Here is a 19,796-nt window from a genome sequence, read left to right as displayed (position 1 = left end):
TGAGGGAAACATTGTCTCAGCCTCAAAGAGCCATGTCTGCTTTCTTTGTCACAACATATCTGGGGATGCGACATGCTATCTTCAGTCACAATGGTTCCTTAGGGCAGTGATTGTATATGTGTGTGTAAGTGCCTTTGTGTGTTTGTGTGTGTGGGAGAATGGAAACCACCCTAGAGCAAAATATCAAAATGAAGGGAAGAGTAATTGGAGAAGATTAAATTTGCCAAAAGCCTCTCAGAAAATCACTGTTATCTGGGTTCCTTATAGGATTATTAAAGAGGAGAAAAATAGGCCTTTCATAAATAAGTGAAAAAACAAATAACATTTGTGAAAAGAACCCATTTTCATTCATAAGCAATATAGCCAAATGTATTTAAATTAACTCTATATGACAAGTTTTATCATTATTACTTTCTTACGAATTTATTTGAATCTAAAATAAATGTCAGCCCTTGATTAGAATGTTCTTTGTTATTCTTTTTGCTTCTCTGAACTTTAAGTCAAAGCAACTTCCTACGGTTTGACTCAGTGCTCATGCAACTTTACATGGTGTCAAAGCCCTTTGGTTTATCTTCTTTAATTTTGTTAGTTTGGGGATTGTCTCGAGGATTTTAATTTGCCTATTTCCTTACCAATTATGCATTCTTTTTCTGCCTCAACTGCAGCAGAATTAGGGGTATTATAGTTTATAAATAACTGGCTCTGACATTCATTCATTCATTAAATATTGGTTGAGGGCCTAAGTGGTACCTATGATGCCAGGTTCTGGGATTATAGAGGTCCCTGCCCTTAAGGAATTTATAATCCCCTGGGAGCAAGATGTAAACAAGCAATACAATCTTGCATGCTAAGTGTGATGCCAGAGCAATTGCTGGGTGCCACTGGGATGTGTGAAAAATATCTAAGATGTGAAACCCAGTCTCGCAAGACTAGGGAAGCAAGATGTAAAGGTTTAACCAAGACTGAAGGATGACTAGCAGTTAGCTCATGGTAGCAAGAGTCTTTTAGATCCTCAGTATATACTTATTTTTATTATAATGATACATGAATATGTATAAACATAAACTAGATGAACTCCTTAGGCTTTTGACACTAACAAATTAATATTTTTAAAAATTACAAAATACATGCAAACAGAAACCAACACCATTCATGTTAACTGCACAATTTAGTAGTAGCAAACATTATGAGTGCTTCTCTCTGGGCACTGCTCTGAGGGGTTACATTTAACTTTCACCATAACCTCATGAGGTAAGTGCTATGATTATTCCCATCTTGCAGGTGAAGTAAATGAGGCACAGAGAGGTTCAGTTACCTGCTCAAGGTCACAGAGCCAGTAAGGGATAGAAATGGGACTCATCTTCAGTCTACTGGATCTGGACCCTCAGCTCCTGAGCAAGTGGCTTGCTGCCTCTACATAGCAGATGATGTGATAGTTCACATTTTGCCAAAGTGAAATCACCATTTGTGTAGGATTACGGTCCTGGTGGCTGAGGTGCAGGCTCTTTAGAGTTCAATATACACTGCAAGAATGGAGGTTTTGCAGTGACTTAAAGTGGTGGAACAGTGGACTTGGCATGCAGCACAGAGCCCCTTATTCAAGCTACTGCCAAATTTTGTTTATATGGAAGGCTCAGGTACTGCATTATCATTGGCCCTCCCTAGGTTCAGTCTTATCACTTGTCCGTTGAGCCCATCTTTATTCTTTTCTCACTGGCCCATGCCAGTACTACATAAACACCAATGTGATCCTCAGTACAAACATGGACACTGAAATTAGGCAGAGGTATGTGGTGATAAAGGGCCACTCCAATGAGTCAAAAAAAATGCTTTTATGCCAGTTGTTTTAGATTATCATGGAAAGGAAAAGACAGGTTAAAAATTCTCACAGAGAACTCTTGAGATCCCAAAGATATTTCCAGTACTTCAGAGATGCACTGATTAGTTGGAGAAATAATGGGAGAAGCAGGAGAGAAAGATAAGAGAGTTTCAGGTGGAGGGACTGGTATGTGCAAAGGCCTGGGGGCAGGACAGAGCCTGGCACTTAGAGGAATGGAAACAAGTTTATTGAGATTCTAGAATATGCAGGTTAGACAACAGCCAGATCAAGAAGGGGCCTCTTGAACCACTTTAGCGTGTTTAAACTTGATTCAAAAGGAACCACTAAAAACATCTGTTCGTTGCAAATAACAAGCACCAGGTCTCATGGCTGTCACTTAAGGGTGCATAATAAATACTTGGAATTGCATAGATAAAATTCACAAGAAATTAGTTTGTTTACTTGGACTGATCATTTGGGGAAAACATCATAAACTCATCCTATTCTAAATTTAGGAAATGTTTTTGTCTCACCCACTCAGTGAGCAAAGCTAAACCAATCCCACTTTGCTGGGACACTTGTGAGGTAAATATTATAAAGAATTTAGACACACAGAAAGATAACAGAAATGTTAACTGATCATGATTCATTCTTGGCTTTTAAAGAATCATACAACTGATTTTAAGGAAGTACAACCTGATTACAACTTCAAAACTCATGTACTGCTGAATACCAATTAAGCTTATATGAATCGCAAGGGCAACAATCATACTAACATGTATGGTAAAGGATTTCCATGTGCGTGATGCTCCATTTTAGCACTACATGAACATTATCTCAATGGATCCTTACAGTTGCTCCATGATAGAGTCACTGTAATTGTCTTATTTTCCTGAGGAGGGAACCATTATGCACTTGCCAAAGGTGAAGTAGATAGCAAGTGGCAAAATGAGGACTTAAACCCCAAGTTTCTGACTCTGTCACTTTAATCATGTATTCTTTACCCACATTACCCACATGGCCTAAAGAGAAGGCTCTAGAAAAGACTGGATGTAGGGAGGGCAGCCACATCTCCCTGATGCCAAGGGGAAAGCTTCAAAGACCCCAAATTCTAATCGTATGAAGGCTCTTTCTTCACCTCTAATAGCTCTCTTCAAGACAGGCCTGCAGACCTCATTTATTCTGAAATAACTGGGTAGGAGATGCCAACTAACAGCTAAATTAGAACTAGCTAATATAAATGTGCTCCATTAATTTAATGACTGGTCAAATAAATGTGGCAATTTAACGGAATTGGTCTCCTCTTTCCTGGAACTTATGCATTGTTAACTTTAGTGTGATTTGGCACCTTCATTATTGATCTTCCTTGATGTATACCTGATGAAGTAAGAGTGATGCTTCTTAATTGGCTAAGACAGCCAAGTCCTAATTTTCCTGCTAAAGGTTTTGTAATCCTTCCTTTGTGAGCAGTCTTATTTTATAAAAATAAGGTAGTAATTTTATTTTGAAATACATAAATCATTTCTGAATTGATCCAGGGACACTGAATTCTGCTTTTCTTTTCTTTCCAATCTTGACTTGAAACTTAGTTTTACTATTTGAACCATAGTTTCATATGCAAGTGCAAATGCCAATAGTATTTGAGTCTACGTGAATCTATTTTCAATCCTGTAGTGAAGTAGTAACGTTTTATTCACTGTGGAGTAAAAAATATATATCAAACAGAAATTTTACTAGACCTTTTAAATTAGAGTAGTTCTGTCTCTCTCATCTTCTCAGGTTTGTAAGGAGCAGTAAAAAAAAATCAGCGAATGTAGAGTTTGATGAATTATACAAAGATGGGTTTTAAGTGGCAAGATTGATTGGAAATATTGATAATGAGGTTTATGGAATATATCATATTGTTGCTGTTATACTATCACTTATACTTTTTGTTTTTCCCAATTGGTTTCTTATAGAGTTTGATGCTATTTCCTCAAATTCATTTGCTTGTATTATTTTACATAAAGATATATATGGAACTTTATAAACTATATTGTATATATATTATGTGTGTATATATTTTTATTTATGGGTGTATATGAACGTGTGTGTGTGTGTGTGTGTGTGTGTGTGTGTTTGTATGTATGTATTTAAAGAATGAGGGAGGCTCAAAGAAATCTTGAGAAATCCAGTCCTTGATTCCAGGCACATTCTTTCAGGAATGAAAATATTCTATCCATTTTCCTCTTCTAAATGTCCAGATATATTTAATCACATAGTTTTGCCTTAAATTCCCAAAACAAATAAAATTATTAGGTAAAATCACATTAGCTTTAAGTGCCATTTTATAAGGAGGTTTTAAAACATGTTATGCATTAAAAAAAAGAATGTCTGCCTTGAATCAAGAGGGAACAATACAAATAATAGCATAAGCAGAAAAGCTTCTCTCCTATCCCCCAACTCCCTCTCCCCTTTCACGAGCATCAAGGTCATCACTGATGCAATTGCATTTCAGATTTTTTTTTGGTAAATGACGAGAGAGGCAATTACAAGCAGTTCTTCTCCACATGATGTTGCCTGGAAGACGAGCAAATTGCATCACTTGATGGATGCCAGCTATTATACACACTGGGCTGGAATCTCCATATAGGGAAAGGAAAACAAACAGAGGGAAGACCGAACAAAACCACCGTTAAATAGGAAGAAGCTATTATGGAAAGAGAAAACAGTGGTTAATTGCTGACAGAATTGAATTTTGCAAAACCCTGAATATGATGAAATATCTGTGAATGTGAATATCCTTTTACACAGTCACATACACATCATCATAATAACTTTTGAGATGGTAAATAAAATGTATGTACCCAAAGCTTAACAAATTCAAATCATATGTGTTTCTTTATGAAGCATGGAGTCTGAAAACGGGCCACTTTGTGCCAGAGAGGAGACTTAGGGAATTAATGCTGCAGGGTGTAAACAGATATAGTCCATACTTGCTTGTATTATGCAGAAGATTTTAAAAGGCTGAAATGTATTATTTGATTAAAATGAGAAGTTATGAGAAGTGGTCACTAACATTATAGATGCTTATAAGTACACAGGAGCCACCTGGTGATGCTGTTTGTTATGAGTCACAATTCAGCACATGGCTTTGGGTCCTTGTTGAAGAAGATGTAGTAGGGAAGAGGAGGAGGATTTAATCCCAAAGGCAAAAAGTGCTGCCATCAGAAGGCTGTCTGTGCCTTAAGGGGTCATCCTGGTGACTGTGTCTTAGTAGGGGTCGGTCTATAAAGTCCTTTTCTAGATTCTCTCTTTAATACTACTAGGTTTATGAAATATATGCAAAGTAATGTTTATTACCCCCAATTGTGTTTTTGTGACTGGTATTGTGATGTGGGTTAATGTGCAACATAAAAATCTATTAGGAAGATGAAGTTTGATCAGCAAAAGGCAAACATTAGTTTTTATTCTCATCCAAAACTTTATTTTCAACAATATAGCCATTATTAACTCCTAGCAAAGTGCTTGGGACATAATACAACAATAATATTTGTTTATCAAATCAAGAAATAAAACAGGGGCTGAGCGTGGTGGCTCATGCTTGTAATCATAGCACTTTGGGAGGCCAAGGTAGGTGGATTGCTTGAGCCCAGGAGTTTGAGACCAGCCTGGACAATATGGCAAAACCCTGTCTCTACAAAATACACCAAAAAATTAGCTGGGTATAGTGATGTGTGCCTGTGGTGGTCCAAGCTACTCAGGAGGCTGAAGTGGGAGGATCACCTGAGCCCAGGGAGGTCAAAGCTGCAGTGAACTGTGATTACACTGAAGCAGGATATTTCCCTGATCCCTTTGTGGGACTTGCAACAGGGGTACCTTGTTTACTCAGCCTGCCATTCTCAACTCCTCGCTGGAAGGAATGTGTGAGCAAATGAGCCATGGGAGCTGGGGTGAGTGAGTGCTGGAACCAGCTGGCTGCTTTGGCACTGGCAGGAGTGAACTCTGTGCAGGCCCTGCAGCAGCATCCAGGCAGGGGTGCCTGCAACTCCCAAAGCTCCCTGAGGGCATGTTACAGTGCGCTTTGAAGTCTGCTGTCCACGGTTGGCTTAAGTGTTAACAGCTCAGTGGGCCCTTTGCCTTTTTGCATGAGGCAGCTGCCCTCTGCCAGCGAGGGCAAAGGGCCAGTGTGACAGCCTTTCATATCTGCACTTGTGGCTCCTGAGCTCTTGTTTGGCATCCAGGAAAAATGAGGTCTCATGAACAAATTGAAGGATGGTAAATGGAGGGGATTTTATTGCCAATGAAAGTGGCTCTCAGCGGGAAGGGGAGCTGAAAAGGGGATGGGATGGGTAGATAATCTTCCCCTGAAGTCCAGCTGTCTCTGGCCAGATTCTCCTCCGACGTTATGCCATCAAACTGTCTCTCTGAAATCAAGCTGCTTCTTTCTGACTTTCAGCCATAGTCCTGTCTACTAGCTGAGTCTGGGGTTTTTATAGGCACAGGATTCGGTGGGGGAGGGCCATGGGAGATTTAGGAAAAGGCAACATTTGAGTGGGAAAACAGGGATATAAGTTTTCACTTTGGGGCACAGTTTCAGGCTTTTCAGCTTGAGAGTGGGGTTTTGCTCAGAACCTGCCCTTTTCTGCCTAGAATTTCTCTGCCCCCTGTCTCTATCATTGTATCAGCACCACTGCACTCCAGCCTGGGTGACAGGTGAGACTGTGTCTCAAAAAAAAAAAAAAAAAAAAAGTAAAAAGAAAAAAAGAAAGGAAGCAGGTTGCTTTTCAAACTTGAGTTTGTTTTGCTCAGTATTGTTATCTCCAGCTGTTAGCATAGTCTATGATGCTTAGAAAGTGTTGAATAGATGAATGAGAGAATGAGACATACAATCGTCAAGCTGAAAGAAAATGACAGGGAAATTAATTTTAAATTTAAAGAGTCATGCTTTATGTGAAACAGATTTTCTTAAAAATATACATTCCTATGGTAATGGGCTTTTAATTATGGTTTTGATTCAGGCATTTATTATTTTAAGGTAGAAACTGATTGCATAATTATTTATTGAATGGAAGAATTACCGAATTATTTCAGCCAAGACTCCCTACACAAGGTGTTGTTAATTTTCATCAGAGAATCTAGAAAGGTAATTGTCCTTCCACACGTATCTTGAGATCTGTTGCCGTGAGCTGCTCTGTTTTCTTACTCCTCAGGTGTGGAATCCATAGCATGTTCCCTTTACATTTAGCTGCCCTAAATGCTCACTCTGACTGCTGCAGAAAGTTGTTATCATCGGGTAAGTAAATCTGTTAGCAGAGATGAGGCTTAATGTGTCCTGTACATGAGTCAGTGGCTTCAGGTGTCTGGTCAGAGTGAGTGGCTGCCTGTGCTTCATGTCATTACCTGACTTGTCAGGATGAGTTGTATTCCTCAGCTAACTGCATGTGACAGCTCCCAACAATCCTTGGTGTTAAAGCTGTTTGAATGTCATTATTCCTGCCCCAGAATGCGAGTCTTGCCTGTTTTTCAAGTTAAAGCTTGGGTGTTCCAGGGTGAAAAGAGGCAGGGATGGCCAGAGTTTATAGAAAGGTTATGTCACAGAAGAAGAAAAAGTCTTTGAGGTTTAAAATGATGGTTTAGCATTTAATATTTTTCAACAAAGGAAAAAGGCCAAATACCCTACATCTGGTGGTAGAGAATGTCACGTTACTTTCCCATTCCCTGGGCATTGAAAAATCACTATGGCTGATTTCCTCCAACTAGGTTTAATTTCAATTTTTAAAATATGAGACTATTTGGAGCCAAGAGATTGTTTCTGGTTTGGAGCTTTGCTAATCTTTCTTATCACTACCTCTGCCAACTGTCATATATTCAGAAATTCCTGGGCTTTCAAAAGTGGTAGAGGTCTGCAAGGCAAAGATTGTTTATGAATTAATTCATGAGATATCCCAGAGGCATTTTTTTTTCCTTTAAGTACTTTACCTATGGCTGATTCTGCTTTCACTGATGTTGGCATGCTTAAAAAATAATCCCTGCATGCAAGCATGTTTCCCAACTCTTAAACCAACTGAAAGGTTGAAATACACTTCAGAAAATATCTATTCCAGCATGCTAAGATTATTCCTTTGCCTCTGTGTTTTGTCCATGAGTTCTATCTGCCTGTCGATTGCCCTACTTATCTCAAATTGGTTTCATAAATTTCTATCCTGGGATTAAAAAATGGGGCTATGGTTCACCCAGGGCTGAATGTGAAAATAAATCCTTCTTGACTTCACGGTTCTTCCTATAAAATTGCCAGGCTTGAGCAGTTACCATTCGTTTCCATGACAACCTCTTTCTGACTACAATTGCTTGCATTCTGGTTTTTCTACTAACTGATTTTTCTGTCTCTGCAATGTTTCTTGTGGTTTAACTAGGACAAAAGTATAGCATAGTATCCTTGTTTAGTAATGAGCACGTGCTGTCTGCAGGCTTTGAAATAGACACCCCAGATAAATTTGGAAGAACGTGCCTTCATGCTGCTGCTGCAGGAGGGTGAGTAGTTAGCAATTCTAGTTAATTTATGAGTTAATTACTAATTCATCTTTATTGACTTAAGTTGTCTGTGAATCAAAGGCAATTTCCTTAGTAAAATAAGAATCATTTCTACCAATTATCAAATATCACTGTTATATTTCCACATCACAAGCATTTTGTTTCACCAAAGAAAAATTATTAGCCCATCTCAAATAACAAATAATTCTTCTTTTGTTTTCTTCTTTCTCTTTTCTTTCTTTTCTTTTTTTAAATTACGGATTTTCAGGCTATAGAATACATATCTGTTACCCCACACACCAAAAGAAAATAATTTGACATTTGTTCCTATGTTTTTCCTCTTTTGTTGCTGTTACGTGGGTGATAATCAAGAGAATCGAAGATTGAATTAATTTAGGTTCATTTATAGACATTTTTGTCCTTGTTTCAAATCTAATTTTTAGTCTTTTAATGATTAAATGTGAACATAGGTCAAGAAAACCCAAAAGACAGGCAAGAAGTGATTTAATCCTTACCTTTTTTTAAAGTTGTAAAGAGAATTTTTCATCAGCTACTTTCTTTTCACCTACCAGTGGTAAGATTGAAGCTCTGATCAATATGTCATTGATATATGTGACCACACATTGACTAAACATGGCATCTCTTGGCATTCCCCTTGTCTGGGGAAGATGTTGGTTCTTAATCAGTTTCCTGGTCCTTAAGGAACAGCAATGCTTCTCCATTTGTCATTTGTATATTACCAAAGGCATTACCTATTTGTCAGAGGTGGATAAATGGTGACACTTTAGGGCTCCTTATTTACATGAGTCCCTTATGAATTCTTATAACTAGATTTGTATTCATAATTTTGTATTATTTTTTAAAAAGACCCCTTCCCCCTACCTCAGCCCCCAAATTGTATGAGCTTCATGAGCCACACAAGTTGGATCTGCCACTGCCCTTGATCCTTTGGCATCATTCAGTAAGAGACAGGTGCTTTACATCAGCTGGCATGCTACACCAACACATACTTATTTTAAAAAGTTCTTATATGTTATGATTGAAAGAGCTATTTCTCTGAGAAAGTGGCTATAAAGGGTGGGTGTGGGGTAAGGAGAGCCCTGCTCAGGTTTATCATTGAGATCATTTTTCTTATTTAAATTATAGTAATCATTCCAGGCCACTTCTAGCATCCTAAGTTTAGAACAATGATAGACAATTGTCTCTTTTTTATGCTCACATTTAAAAAATATCAGACCTGTACAGAAAGTAACAACATACAATTCCAGATTCATGTCTGAAATTCCTATTAGAATTACTATTTAGCTACATGCCTTTAATAGGAAAAATCACTTTGATGGGTCCTTTTCTCTCTACTAAATATGATTTATTGCTTCTGCAAATGATAAAGAAGCTATGGAAGATCACTGTGCTCCATGACATCATTTTCAGCCTTGGTTCTGCACATTTATTTGCATAAATTACAAAGACAGGGAAATACAGTTGTTTTATTTTCTATTAAGGAGTATCTGGGTTGAAAGTGGTTATCATGGTGAATTCATTCTGCTGTGATAGAAGGTAACGCCCATCCACTCTGGCTCATTGTTTAAAGGTGACATGAAATTATTATAGGTTTAAGTGGTTGTTTCATAAACTCTTGATGGTTTTGAAAAAGAATTTTAGGATAAATTATGAAACCATCACTGGAGGGTTTAATCATGTAATAATCATTAAATTTCTTAGTCATGGAATTAAAAATGTTCCACCAAGTTCTTTAATCTATTGATTTATTAGCTTTGAAAAAGGAATCATAGGAACTTTAGATCCTTACAATATGTCATTACTCTAATATGTTCAGGTTTTTATTAGCGGAATTTAGACCAGGAGCTATCTTTTCATCTGGTCCTGTACTCTGCAGAAAATAGCTCTTGCTGAAGATAGGCCAGTAATTGATCTCTTCCATCTTAATGATGTTTTCCCTGTCTTTCTAGTAATGTGGAATGTATAAAACTCTTGCAGAGCAGCGGAGCAGATTTCCATAAAAAGGACAAGTGTGGGAGGTATGTAATCAGAGAGTTGTGCTTCAAGTGCTTAAATAAGAGGAACTGGGAGTGGTCTATCTAGTAATCAAGTTATGTTGAAATGGTAAACTGGGAAGTTAGCTGGTGGGATTCCATCCTCCTCGGAAGGAAGTCCATTCTCATAGAGGTTGCCAACAAAGCAAATAACAAGCCACAAAGAAAGCATCTCCACTCACAACTGCTGTTTAGATGTGCCAGTTATCTCCCTTTTTTTTTTTTCAGTTAAAAGACAAAACAAAACTCCTACATGGATATAATTTGGAAAATTCTGTTTCTAGCAGAGTGGAACACATAAGTCCTAGTCATAAGATCTAGAATATTTTATTATACGTATTGAACATTTCATCTTGGGATGAATTTTCAGACATATTTAAAACATTAAGTGCACACACACTACCAATGGGTCATAGAACTCTTCTTACCTTAATGGTTCTTTATATAAGTAAATGATGCCATGATGCTAGCTGGTACATGGATATATATTTTTTATGTATATATATAATTTTTTTTCCCATTGCATCTCTTTACCCTTCCTTTCTACATGTACCCTCCTTCTCTGGGGTTGCCACAAATTTCTCCTCTTATCAACTTGTCTAAGGCAACTCCTACCCACCCTTTCAGATTCATGTCAGTGACACCTCCTTGTGCAGTGATGGCATGTCCCTCTTCTCTGCTCCCCAGCACCCTAATCCTTCATGACTTCAGAGTACCTCACACTGTTCTTATGGACTCTGACTCCTTGTCTCTCTCCCTGTTACTGGAAAGGGGTCCCCATCCAGACCCCAAGAGAGGGTTCTTGGATCTTGTGCAAGAAAGAATTCAGGGTGAGTCCGTAGAATAAAGTGAAAGCAAGTTTATTAAGAAAGTAAAGAAGTAAAAGAATGGCTACTCCATAGACAGAGTGGCTCCAAGGGCTGCTGGTGGCCCATTTTTATAGTTATTTCTTGATATATGCTAAACGAGGGGTGGATTATTCATGCCTCACCTTTTTAGACCACATAGGGTAACTTCCTGATGTTGCCATGGCATTTGTAAACTGTCATGGGGCTGGTGGGAGTGTAGCAGTGAGGATGACCAGAGGTCACTCCTGTTGCCTTCTTGGTTTTGGTGGGTTTTGACCGGCTTCTTTACTGCGACCTGTTTCATCAGCAAGGTCTTCATGACCTGTATCTTGTGCCAACCTCCTGTCTTATGTTATGACTTAGAATGCCTAAGCATCTGGGAATGCAGCCCAGTAGGTCTCAGCCTCATTTTACCCAGCCCTTATTCAAGATGGAGTTGCTCTGGTTCACATGTCTCTGACATCCCCACCTGACTGTGAGCCTCCTCAGTACAAGAGCTGGGTATCATTTTCTCTCTATCTTTGGGCCCTGTCATGAGATTCTTACCTAGTAATTTTCAGTCTAATTAAAACATGTGCAATCCAATATGTAAAATATTTAAAATTTCTTTCTTTTGAACTAAAGAGGAGAAAAATCAACTAGTGAGAGAGCCCATAAGTTGACTATAAAATATGAAATAATTATACTTGAAAACTGATCATTTGTTTATTATTCTTTGACTATCGGCTGGTCATACCAGAAAAACTGCTGAACAATTGAGAGCTAAAAATAAGTAATATACAGCAAATTACTTTATATTTCTGTAGTCTTGCCCTTTACAAGGTGCTTGTGTTTTCTGATACTAACTCTATGAGGTATGTGGGGATGCTGTTACCCCTTTTAATAGATGAGAAAGCTGAGCCCAAAGAAACTAAATGATTTATACATGTACACAGAATTTTAGACCTAGAAGGACCTTAGAGCCTTTCTCTTTGGGCTCTGTCATGAGGTTGTTACCTGATAATTTTCAGTCTAATTAAAACATATGCAATCCAATAGGTAAAATATTTAAAATTTCTTTTTTTGAAATAAAGAGGAGAAAAATCAACTAATGAGAGAGAAACTAAATGATTTACACATATACACAGAATTTTAGACCTAGAAAGACCTTAGGTAGGGCGCAGTAGCTCAAAAGTTCTTATTGAAATAAGGGTGAAGAAGTCAAGACCCAGAGAGGGGATGTGATTTAGGCCAGCTTGCATATCTGCCAATGCCAGAACCCAGGGCTTCTGATTCGGATTCGGATTCTGCATTGTTCTTCCCATTAACCAACATCCCTACCCTCAAGGAGCTTGCAGTTCAGTGGGGAGGATGAGACAGTACACTAGTGCTAAAATCAAGGCAATATGTGATGAGAACTCAAGAGAGACCCAGAGAGTAGCTAAGCCATCTCAGACAAACTAAAGAGAACTAGCCCCTGGGACAAGACGATGAGTGGGATTTTGATGGGTGGAAGTGATTCATGAATGGGCACTCCTGGGGGTAAACCAACCTGGACAAAGGTAGGGGGGATGTATGGACATGTTCCAGAAAGCCTCAAGTCATCCAGTTTGGTTATCCTAATGGGTACATCTAGGGGAGAGAGATACCCCATCAAAGGAGATTGGGACCAGTTTTGGAAAGTCTTCAATTCTAGGCTGAGGAATCAAGTCTTAGGTTAGTAGAGAGAACCAAAGGTTTTAGAACGTGATTGTTATATGTGGGTGTTGCACTTTAAAAAAAATTCTTCATTTACCTTAACTAGAAATTATGGACACTTGGTTAGAGCTAAGGAAGCCAATAGGATGGGCTTGCAATGGTCCAAAAAAGCAGTAACATAGACCTGAACTAGGATAGACTCTAGGAAGGAAAAGAAAGGACAAATCCATGGTAGATGGCCTTGTTTGAAGCCACTGTCTTTGTAGCCTCACTTCCAGTTTATACAGGTTAAGCACCCCTCATCTGAAAATCCAAACTCTGAAATGCTCCAAAATCTGAAATGTTTGGGACACTGACATAATGTTCAAAGGAAATGCACATTGGAACATTTTGAATTTTGGATTTTTGAATAAAAGATGCTCAACCATCCAAAACACTTCTAGTTCCAAGCATTTCAGATAAGGGATACCTAACTTGTATAGTTGAAGGAAGGCATGACTTTGGCCTCCACACACTCTGAGAGTCCAAGAGCTTTCCACGCCCTAGGCATACTGCTGCCAGTGCTAGTGCCAACAATGGGCCTATTTTCCAGACTGAATGAAGTAATAAATTGCTGTTTGTTTTTCAGGACCCCTTTGCACTATGCAGCTGCGAATTGTCATTTCCACTGTATTGAGACGTTAGTGACCACAGGGGCCAACGTTAATGAAACAGATGACTGGGGACGCACAGCTTTGCATTATGCCGCTGCATCAGACATGGATAGAAAGTAAAAACAGCCTTGCTCATGCTTCCTCTGGGAACAGGGTTGGGGAGTGGTGGGGAAGGATTGCTAAGTTTTCTTCATACCACCTCATGGAAAAAGAGACTAACCCAAAGAGTTAGATTTTCTTCATTCCAAACCTGGGCTTTCCTGTTCTGGTCAATTTATGTTTGATTATTACATGTCACTGCACAATTACTTCTCTGTTCTTTGGGTTGAATCCCAAGTGGAGCTGTCAAACTCAGGTTTATGGTTCATTCAAAATCTGTTGTAATTTATTTTGACATATACCATAGTTTTCATCAGCAGCACTTAAATGCTTCATTTGCTATAAAACTTACATTTGCTAATATATATGTCATATGTCAAAAACATCCACCCATGCATAATCCCAACAGCCTTTAAATTCAGCATTAGTACATGTAAACTAGGCACCATTGCTCCAAACCTGGGTATGAATGCTCTTTCAGGAGCTAGAGGAGGGGAAGTTGGTTGCTCAGGGCATGTTTGGATTCTAGGTGGGTAGGAATAGAAAACAGAAATAAGCTAACTAGTTAAAGGGAAAAAGGTGGGGGAGATGCCCACAGTTGATGAAATTGTTCTTAGAAGCTTAAGGAAGGGCTTCCTTCATTGGAATACTTTTTGGTGACCTTGTTTGAAGAACTATTGAATTATTTGCTGCCTTGTGCTGTGGAATTGATTCTGGGTCAGTGGTAATTGCTTCTCTTGTAGAGCAATGGCTTTTAGATGGTGACCCACAGTGAGAAGTAACATCTTACAGTCATGACCCCATATGCACATTCACATATATATAGTTTATATAGTATGTAAAATGGAAATAAAGTTTTCATAAAATCATATTTACTTTTACCATGTGTGATGCATTCTGACATTTTCTCTGTTTCATTAGATAAAAAATCTTGCTGACTACAACCCACTAAGTCGATTTCACAATTCAGTAATGGCTTATGATCCATAGTTTGAAAAATACTGCTTGTTTCCTCTTCATAATTATATAATAAATCGAAATAATAATATCAGATGTAGCATTCTGATCCCTTAGGCATGCAGGTTATAAACAGATATTGCTTAACAAACATTTATTGAGCATCTACTATGTGCCAAGCTCCAGGCGATTCACTTGGAATAGATTGGGGGTGGTGAAAAGGGTGGGGAAACAATATACTTCATCCGTTAAGAGCTGGAAAAGGAATTCTGGATGATGAAGAATTGTTCTGGCAGATGAATGGTGAATAGGACCCCATTTCTGGACAAATGAGATGTTGAGTTGGCAAGGAGGCAGCAGGGAATGTGGTAGAAGTCAGAGAAGTTTTAGCTAACTCACTTCTTTACTTGGGAAGTTTAGGATGTTTATAGAAGGGTGGGCAACTTGTTTGTTACCTTAATTGCTGATACTTAAGTGGAAGTTTTAAGAAATCATATTCTCAGTTGGATCCTTGGGAGAAAATAGATTTACTGGATGGCTTTGGAGAGAACCATGTATATCTTCAGTGAAAATCAGTGGTGCTTACTTCTTTTGGGGTGGGGGTAAAAATCATTGAGATATAAATTGCACCAAAACCATCAACAGCTTTGCCATTTAAAAAATTAATTGCAATTTTTTTCTATCCTTTATGCTGAGAAGTAAGACTATCTTAGGAAATGCCCATGAAAATTCAGAAGAACTTGAAAGAGCCAGGGAGCTGAAGGAAAAGGAAGCCACACTGTAAGTTTCTTCTCAGCTTAAGAACAAGGTGCCATTTCTGACGCTTCTTCTGCTTCTCTGAGTTGCCACGTTGCCTGCCTTACTATTTTGGGGTTTCACTTGGGATCTTGAGGAAGTGATATGGGCTTGCCTTTAATGGGGAAGGAACTATTCTTTTAATACAGCCTTCAATTCTGCTATTTTCACACAGGGAACTTTCTAAAATTGTAAGCTTTGCTTCAGCCACCACTGTGATTGGTCAGCAGTTTTTAGGACCTGGTGTCCTAAATATCATTTCTGACTGCGATGCATCATGTACCAAGGAAGACAAACGAATTCTCCTCTCAGAGCCTTAGGTTCTGCTCTTATGACCTGGGGACATCTATTTAGCAGATTCTATTTTAAAAGGTCTTAATACTTTGGTGTGAAATAACCATTTGTGCTTTCCCCTCACCCCCAGCCCACATGAATTTAGGAAGAGCCTCCTGCTCCTGCAAAAGGCTGCTCCTGGGCCGCTCATCCCACCTGCCTCTCCCTGGCTTCTAACAGCGACGTAGCTCTTTGTTGTGGCAGGGGTGGGAGTGCCTGCCATCACTCAGGGCTGTAGATGCACGGGAACCTCTACAGCTTCGTCCTCTGAGAGTCCTTTCTGCACCACAGGTCACAGTGAGAAGCTTACAGTGCTCAGTGCAGTGCCTAGCACATAGTCAGTGTTCAATAACTGTTGAGTAAATGAACAAACAAACGAATTGGTACCCACACCTTGTGCCTCACCCCTGTGGAATCCAGTGGATATGGTGCTCTATGAGTCTGCAGGCACGTCATTGTTAACTTATTTATTCTTCCATTGTTAGAGGAGCCAGTTTTTCTGTGGCCTGAATGCCTGTGTCTACTCCAGGGTTTTCCCCTGTGCTCCCCCCATGCCCAGACTGTTGTGGAAAGGTAGTTAGAGAGTGTGGCTCCAATGCAGGTTGTGGGACCTAACTTCGATGGTAATTGGGATGGGAACAGGAAATGCAGCAGTAAATAAAGTAGAATGACCAGAGTTTTGCTTTAATACCCCCAAATTTAAAATAACAATATTAAAAGACTGTAGCATCTTAAGTCATCGCAGCAAATGCTCCCTTTTACAGTGAACTGCAAGTTTGCCCTGAGCCAGACAAGCTGATGGAGAGGGAGGGGCAGGAAAGGTAGGGGACAGGGGGAACCAGCTGCCTGAGAGTTCTTCTATGCAAAGGGAGGCCACTCCCTGTATCCAGATACGCCCCTGACCTTATGTGCATCTGTTGGCTTTGCATCTTAATTGCCAAAATTACTAGGCCCTGGGAAGAGAAAAAAAATAGGCATTCCCAGTTAAAACGCGGAATACATGTTTTCCTTACAAACAATGTGGAGAACATCCAAACTTTACATTACTTTTATTATAATAATGCTGTTGTTAGTGTATATAGTTTGGCTATATTACAAATTCAAGTTATCAACTGATTTTTAGGATATAATCCGTTCAGAAATTGGGAATTGTGTGTCCACTAGCATGTTATTGCTATTGAGTGATTTCATTTAAAGAGTCAAATTCAATTTACAGTGAGTCATACCTGGGATCCTTTCCATGGGCATTTAATTACCAAAATAAAAAAGAACTTCCTTCCTTATAAGGTGCAAATGACCGAAGAGAGAATAATAGCAAGACTCTAAGAATAGTTTGATTTATTATTGACATGTGGGTATTTGGTTTTTTTAAAATGTGTGGCTTTCATCAGTTTTTCTAGAAATTGAAGTGTCTGTTTTAGTTGTCCCTATGTGTAATTGACTTTTTTAAATTTTGCTTTATACCAAAAGATAGGTAAATGCCATTTAAAAGTTTTTGGGTAAACTATAGAAATTTTCTATTGGAAGTTCTTATTTAATGTATGGGTTGATGTTTAGAATCTTAACATTTTGATTTGAGTATGAAACTGAATCAGCTTGGTCTTGTAAAGGACATGTTTGTCCCACTGTCACAGGGATAATGCTGATGCTATGAAGCAGCGCTTCCTGACTAGTGACTCCCTCTTTCCCAGCAGGACTGGACCGTTTGCAGTAGGCCCTGAGCAGAACTTATTACATCCCTGGGTACTTGTGAACTAGAGTTTTGGGCTCTTCAGTGAAGGTGGAGCCGTGCTCCTTCCTCTAAGCATTCCAAAGACTGGCTTTTTCAGAAAAATTACAACTCTGCCTGAAAAGGCTTTAAACTTTTTTTTTTCAGGTCTATATTCCTAATGGTGAAATTTAAGCCTCTTTATTCATATGTGGTTATGAAGTTAATTCTTTGTTCTTTAAAAATGCTTACCCATTCCTTTAATCTTTTTATTGTTTAGGCTATTCTTATTTTTTTCTTACTCTTTTTAACTTTCATTTTCTAACCTTTGATTTTATGGGGAGGTTAAGAGTAAACCTCTCCCTATTGAGGTTGCCCTGTTACTTGCCCTGATATTGACCACTTCTTTATTGAGACTTTGTTGAACATGGAGCTCCAAAACTTGCTATTCAGTAATCTTGATAACAGATATTCTTACCTGAAGATGAGGAGAAAAAAATCGTAAATTACCCTCTTTTTCCTAAAGCTTTTTCTGAATTCTAGAATGGCTATATTTAGCTCAAATAAAGATAGCTACAGAAAACACACACACACACACACACACACACATACACACACACAATTTTCAACACATAAAACTCCATTGCTGTAGGATTTTTAAAGAAACAAACTCATAAAGTACTTCATGGAACGTTCATAATAGGAGGATTTACATAAATTATCTTTTTCAGTCCAGAGATGTTTTCTAAAATAACACTTCATCTTTATACTTACAGATGTCTAGAGTTTCTGCTTCAAAATGATGCAAATCCGTCTATCCGGGACAAGGAAGGTTACAATAGCGTACATTATGCTGCCGCCTATGGGCACAGGCAGTGTCTGGAATTGGTGAGTTGTTTTGTTTTGTTTTCTCTAACACACACACACAGACACACACACACACACACACACACACACCCCAAATCACAGAGGCATTAACTGTTTTTTCCAGAGTTGTAGCTCTGGTTTGTGTAAAAAGTGGGTCCATGAATCAGGATTTCATGAATTCTGATTTCAAAAAGTGTTTTTTCTACCACACCATGCTGCCTTCCTTTGCAGGTTAGAGCCCCACCACCACCCAAGGCTTTTAAGCACAGCGCAAAAGCATGGTAGTCATTGATATAAGGCAGTACCATTTCTGCCTCCTAACACCAGCATTGCCATGGAAGTTGGTATAGACCTATTAGCAAATATGGCTTTGTATTTAGATCCCATATAAGAAATGCTCCTCACAAAATGTGCATGCGTGTATGTGTGTGTGTGTGTGTGTGTGTGTGTTAATCAGTGGCAGAGTGAAGGCTTTCTACTGTCACTACGTATTATGAGCCTGCCTTCCAAAATATACTTAAGACACAGCTGTCTTTAATTGGTTTTCTCTATGAAAACCATGTCATAATTGTCATGATAAAACAAACTTTTATTATACAGTTTGTTATTATAGTCTTAATAATGTGTGCTGTTCTATAGTACTTTTGTGAGTTATCTTTAATCCTTCATAGTCTAGAAACTCAGGATAATTATCCTAACACCTTCTTTATATAGAAATAACATATTGCATGCAATATCTTCATTTTTTCAGGAAGACCATTTTGGTACCATTATTTCTGTTATTCAAGTAAGAGGTTTTTCTGTCCATAAGAAGGTTTCACAAATTTTGTCTGATAATGAAATTACCCCCCTTTGATTAGATCAACATTGGCCCTGTGTAATTTACAAAGAGATGACTATTCGTGACAATGATAAAACATTCAAAAATAGTTAGGAGGAGGTGTTAATTGATCTTAATTTACACTGTCAGTCAAACAGACCGGATTATCAATATAATTGGTAGAAGTGTTACTATTGTTTGCTTTCAGGAAAGAAACCTCAGTCAGTCATTTGTAACACAGGATGAAAGTTCTCCTCTCATTTTCCTGAATGATTTTAGTTGGACAGAAAGTTTTATGTATTCCTATTTTGGAATGCATCCCAAAATTCCTCTGGGGTGTAGTTCGTACAAAGCAAAGATCCTAAGTAGGCTAAAAACATTCTTATGCTCCACCCCCTCCCAATCAAAACAAAACACAACCCTGAAAACAATCCTGGACTTTCCCCTAGGAGTGGAACCACAAATCAGGCCTTCGCAGTTATCTTATCCCCACTGCTGGCTCACCTAACTGTGGATGGATTAGAACAGGAGATAAGACAGGAGGAAAGGGTTCTGAAAGGAGGGGAGAGGGAATAGGGCCTGTCTTTGATATAAGCGTTAAGTGAATTTCAAAAGAAAACATATGTGTGGCCATAAGCGTATGAAAAAAAGCT

General features: G+C 38.6%; 1 protein-coding gene across 10 annotated transcripts in view; it reads left to right on the top strand.

Annotated features, from left to right (window-relative positions):
- The window catches only part of ANKRD44 (ankyrin repeat domain 44), a 322,401-nt gene that overhangs the window by 215,061 nt on the left and 87,544 nt on the right, over positions 1–19,796 (top strand). For 5 of the 10 annotated variants that reach the window (XM_054549624.2, XM_054549622.2, XM_024243325.3 and 2 more), the window contains exons 11-16: positions 7,012–7,094; positions 8,269–8,332; positions 10,303–10,371; positions 13,540–13,680; positions 15,320–15,400; positions 18,233–18,344. In XM_054549624.2, coding sequence (XP_054405599.1) covers positions 7,012–7,094; positions 8,269–8,332; positions 10,303–10,371; positions 13,540–13,680; positions 15,320–15,400; positions 18,233–18,344 — 550 coding nt within the window. Of the gene's footprint in view, positions 1–7,011; positions 7,095–8,214; positions 8,333–10,302; positions 10,372–13,539; positions 13,681–15,319; positions 15,401–18,232; positions 18,345–19,796 lie in introns of all 10 variants that reach the window. The other 5 variants (XM_054549620.2, XM_054549621.2, XM_063712956.1 and 2 more) reach the window with 2 other exon arrangements.

The sequence above is a fragment of the Pongo abelii genome, chromosome 11 (genome assembly GCF_028885655.2).
Source record: "Pongo abelii isolate AG06213 chromosome 11, NHGRI_mPonAbe1-v2.0_pri, whole genome shotgun sequence".
NCBI classification, from domain to species: Eukaryota; Metazoa; Chordata; class Mammalia; order Primates; family Hominidae; genus Pongo; species Pongo abelii.
Note: the sequence above shows the minus strand (reverse complement) of the source record. Positions and strands in the feature narration are given on the sequence as shown.